Consider the following 4,041-nt stretch of genomic DNA (forward strand, 5'->3'; position numbering starts at 1 on the left):
AGAAGGGGCAAATTTTGACTTGGTGGGGCCGGCATGTATGGATTGTGTGTGTTATATATATACATATATATATATTATTCTATTTGTAGCACATACACCATTACACCCTAAAAACAAATTCTCACCCCTTGCTGACTGGGCGCCACACGACGCAAAACGCTCCAATTTATAGCTCCCTCACTATGCATAGCCTTAACAACATTTGAGTGATAGTAATATACTACAAGGGGAAAATGCAAATTTTAAAATATGCATATAACTTACTACAACCCAACTATTGAATCATCAATGAAAGTATACAAATAGTTATTGTAATATTATTGTTACTTATATATAATACAAATGGTAAGACCAAAAGTAACAACATCTAATGACACATCTTAAGATGTTGATTGCCTCCATGGTTTCGGAGTCTTACTTCTTCCTTGTTTCACCTTAACCGGAGTCTGCTTTCCGATACTACCCGAATCATACCCTTTTCCAACTCTCTCATCGGCCACTTCAACGCTCATAGTCCCGAGTGTCGTTGACATTCCCATTTTCCTCCAACTAAAAAACCCTTTTTTCTTCTCTAGCAACTTGTCAATTTGTGATTGCATCAACTGGCATTGCCTCTCGAGTTTAGCCACATGTTCTTTTAGCCGCTTCATTTCTATTTGTTGAAGAGTCATAATGTCTCGTGATGAGTGGCATCTGTCGAGTGGGTCCAACCCTCTATTCGGGCTCTTGGGATTGGTGATTGGTCGACTCCAGTTGATATGAGATTGGAGCTTGGCTTGTTCCGAGAAAAGCACTTGGATAACCGATCTGACTGGTAAGCGTTCGTTTTGGGCGGCGTGAAGAGATGCTTCTATTGATAACTTTTGACTGTCGATTAATTTGCATAAAGTCTTTTTTTCTTCTTTTGTTACGTTCGCATGTGTCTGTATGAATAATATTTGTCGTGAGATGAAATGAATATGTACTATATATTATATAGTAATAATGTGGGACTATGAAAATCCAAGTGTATATGACAAAGTAAGTCACATTCATCACGGGATGCTAAAGAAAAGAACAAGTGGTAATTCCAATGTACTACCATTTTTATCTTCTTTATTCAAATCATTTGGTTGTGAGAAAATCGAAAAATATCTTAAGAGCATCTCATATTGAGACGTCTGTGTAAGGTGGAGCCAAGGTGATGGAGATAGTAGAAATAAAGAGAAACTCAAATTAATTTTTATGGATGTCTATAGACGAAACTTGAACTCACGTACATCTTATTGAGTTTTTGAAAAGCCGAAAAGGTAAAACTTTATTGATGTTTTTTTTAAACGGTGACTTTCGCGTTTAAGATATATCACACTCCTCGGTCTAACAGGAGGAGGAGCCCCGCCACCCCACTCGGGCCAGACTATGTTGACATAATCGGGATCCACGTTGGCATCAGAGTTTGGCTTGGCCGTTCCCGGTAAAACCCAGTTGGCTCACCCCGCCCGAAGGCACGACAAGTTTTTTTGCTCTGGGAAAATCCGGTCGGAATCAGGACTCGAACCCGGGACATCTGGGTCATCCACCATGTTCCTGGCCATTGGGGCAAGCCCGCTAGTTTTTATTGATGTGTTTTGAATGAGATTATTTGATAAACTATTCAAAATGAGCATCAACATCTTTTAAAATTACTTGGTAAACACTATATATATGTGAGTGTCCTAACTTCAAATCTTATAAACTAAAGAAATACATAAAAGCGAAACATATTTGAATGTTGGTTACGATTAACTAAAATTAATAATCATTAAAACCCGGTTACATTATTAAACTTGTTTTTTAAACTATTACCACCTATATTAAGAATATTTAAAAAAAATCAATAAATAGTATAAATCATGTTAACACTTAAGAACGAATGTCGATTGAACTTGATAGAACACTTATAGTTTTAAAATTCGGTTACAATGAGGTGAATAACTCACGATAATGATTTGTTTTGCCAAAAATATAAGCTACTAATTATAGCTATTGTTTATGTCTTTATGGTCTCTTACCTTTAGCATCATCTAAGTATTTATCCTGACAAAAATGTTACGGGTTGTGTATTTATTGACGTTTATAAAAGAAAATATCTAATTCTATTATTTTCAAAATAGGAAAAAAAAAAATAAAGTAAATCCAATAACGTTTTCAAAACAGCAAACTAAATGATAAAAAGTATAATGAGAAGTTGGTTTAGTGGTAGGAGGCATGTTCATCGAATATGAAGATGCATGTTTGATTTTCACTTAGGTTAGATTGAAGAAAATCTGGGTGCAGGGCCGACTCCGAGAAGTGAAAAAAAATTTTGGGTCGAATGCTAAAAATATTTTGAGCCTTAAGTAAAAGAAGTATTTTTTAGGTTTAAACAATTTAATTTTTAAATTAACTTACTTAATTATGATTTGGGTTGTGTAAAAAACTTTTATGTAAAAATTAGCTTAAACATGTCTTAAATGTGACTAGAATCCACGACGTTTTGGTTGGTAGTCATACCTATTTGTCACTAAAGCAATCCAATTGTTATATAATTAAGTTTAAACATTAAATATACAAATCATTTTTCATAAAAAAACATATATTTAAATTAAAAAAAAAATTCGGGTCTTGTGGTGTGTCAGGCCGGGGTCCTCTGGCCATCAGCTAGCTAGAGTCGGCCATGTCTGGGTGAAAGGACGAATCAAGACTTTAATCCTGGGTTTGAAACCGACAAAGGGCGAGGGTTTACGAATTACATACGGTTCCTATGCATCAAGGAGGTACGGTCCAGAGGTCGAAAAGTAAACGTTGAACATGGCACAAAGGATAGCTTTACATGTAAGATTGCCGGTGTTAACAAAAAATGTTGAAAAAATCTTACTTTCAAATAAGTATCAATGGCACGATACAATCCATCGTCCGTGGCACGGGCCTGAGCAGGCACAGCTCCGGCAAGCTCCATAAACACCGGCAACTCCAGCTCAGCATCCACAGCAGCTTCTGCCAGATAAGCATCCACAAGCTTAGCAACCTTAAACAACCCAGCACCACTTCTCAAACCATCAAGGTTAATTTCCACAAACCTCTTCACCAACCGGACCATCAGTTCGACATCAAGCAACGTGCCTTTCACGTGACTAAAACACGGTATCATAAGCTCCGCCATTGTCGCCTGGTCCAACCGCCACGCCACCCTTTTCTCTATCTCCTCCCGGTAATTAGAACCGACACCGACCAAATTCGCGTTTTTTAGCAGCCGAAGAAGAAAACTGCACGGGACAGTTTCTTTTTCGGGCGGGAGAACCGAGACGATTGTCTCGATAAAAAATCTTTTTTTAAGCCAGGAAACCGTAGCGCTTCCTGACGAAATGTGGTCGGTAACAACAGTATTGTTGATACCGGATGGTGGGTCGCCCAAGAGTTCGGGGATCCATTTACACGCGTAATGCATGATAATGGACCCGATAAGGTCGGGTCGGACACCTTTGGTTTTGATGCCCGAAAGGGTTTTGACGAAATAGTCGATTTCGGCAATGCAGGCTTCGTCGAGCCATGATTTGGCGGCGACGGGTGGAGGTCGGCCGGCGGAGGAGTCCGGTAATGGTAGGTGGTCCATGATTCTAGGGGTAGTGGTGTTGGAGTAACTTGGTGACCATGTTATATTGTTATCATGTCATGTCCTTTTTTACATGGTAATATGTCGCATGTGGATACAAACGAACATAGACCACATGTTAAGGAAAAGGCCTTTTTGTGAACATGTATGATATTCAAGAATCAAGAATATCGAATTTTATTTACTTTTTGTTTGTATTAATAGGGGTGTACCGTGTACGAGGGGCCCACCACATTATCGGGCTCTTAGGCCATGTGTAGTGGAGGGGCTACAATTGGGTGTTTTGCATCGTGTGACCCCCAGTCAGTAAGTGGTGAGAATTTGGTTTTAGGGTGTAATGGTGTAGGGGCTACAACTAGAATATAATATATATATATATGTGTGTGTGTATAACACACACAATTCATACATGCCAGCCCCACCAAGTCAAA

General features: G+C 38.7%; 1 protein-coding gene across 1 annotated transcript; it reads right to left on the minus strand.

Moving 5' to 3' along the window:
* Window positions 1-275: 275 nt before the first annotated feature.
* On the minus strand, window positions 276-3,798 carry LOC143560887 (root phototropism protein 3-like). The gene is made up of 2 exons (XM_077049082.1): window positions 2,876-3,798; window positions 276-923 (listed from the first exon to the last, which is right to left on the minus strand). Exons 1-2 carry the CDS (start codon window positions 3,608-3,610, stop codon window positions 381-383), a joined length of 1,278 nt encoding a protein of 425 aa, XP_076905197.1. The 5' UTR covers window positions 3,611-3,798; the 3' UTR covers window positions 276-380.
* Between the last annotated feature and the right edge of the window lie 243 nt (window positions 3,799-4,041).

This window comes from Bidens hawaiensis, unplaced genomic scaffold, assembly GCF_021521415.1.
Source record: "Bidens hawaiensis isolate Kalapana, Puna unplaced genomic scaffold, B.hawaiensis_p1.1 tig00020513_1, whole genome shotgun sequence".
Taxonomy (NCBI): Eukaryota; Viridiplantae; Streptophyta; class Magnoliopsida; order Asterales; family Asteraceae; genus Bidens; species Bidens hawaiensis.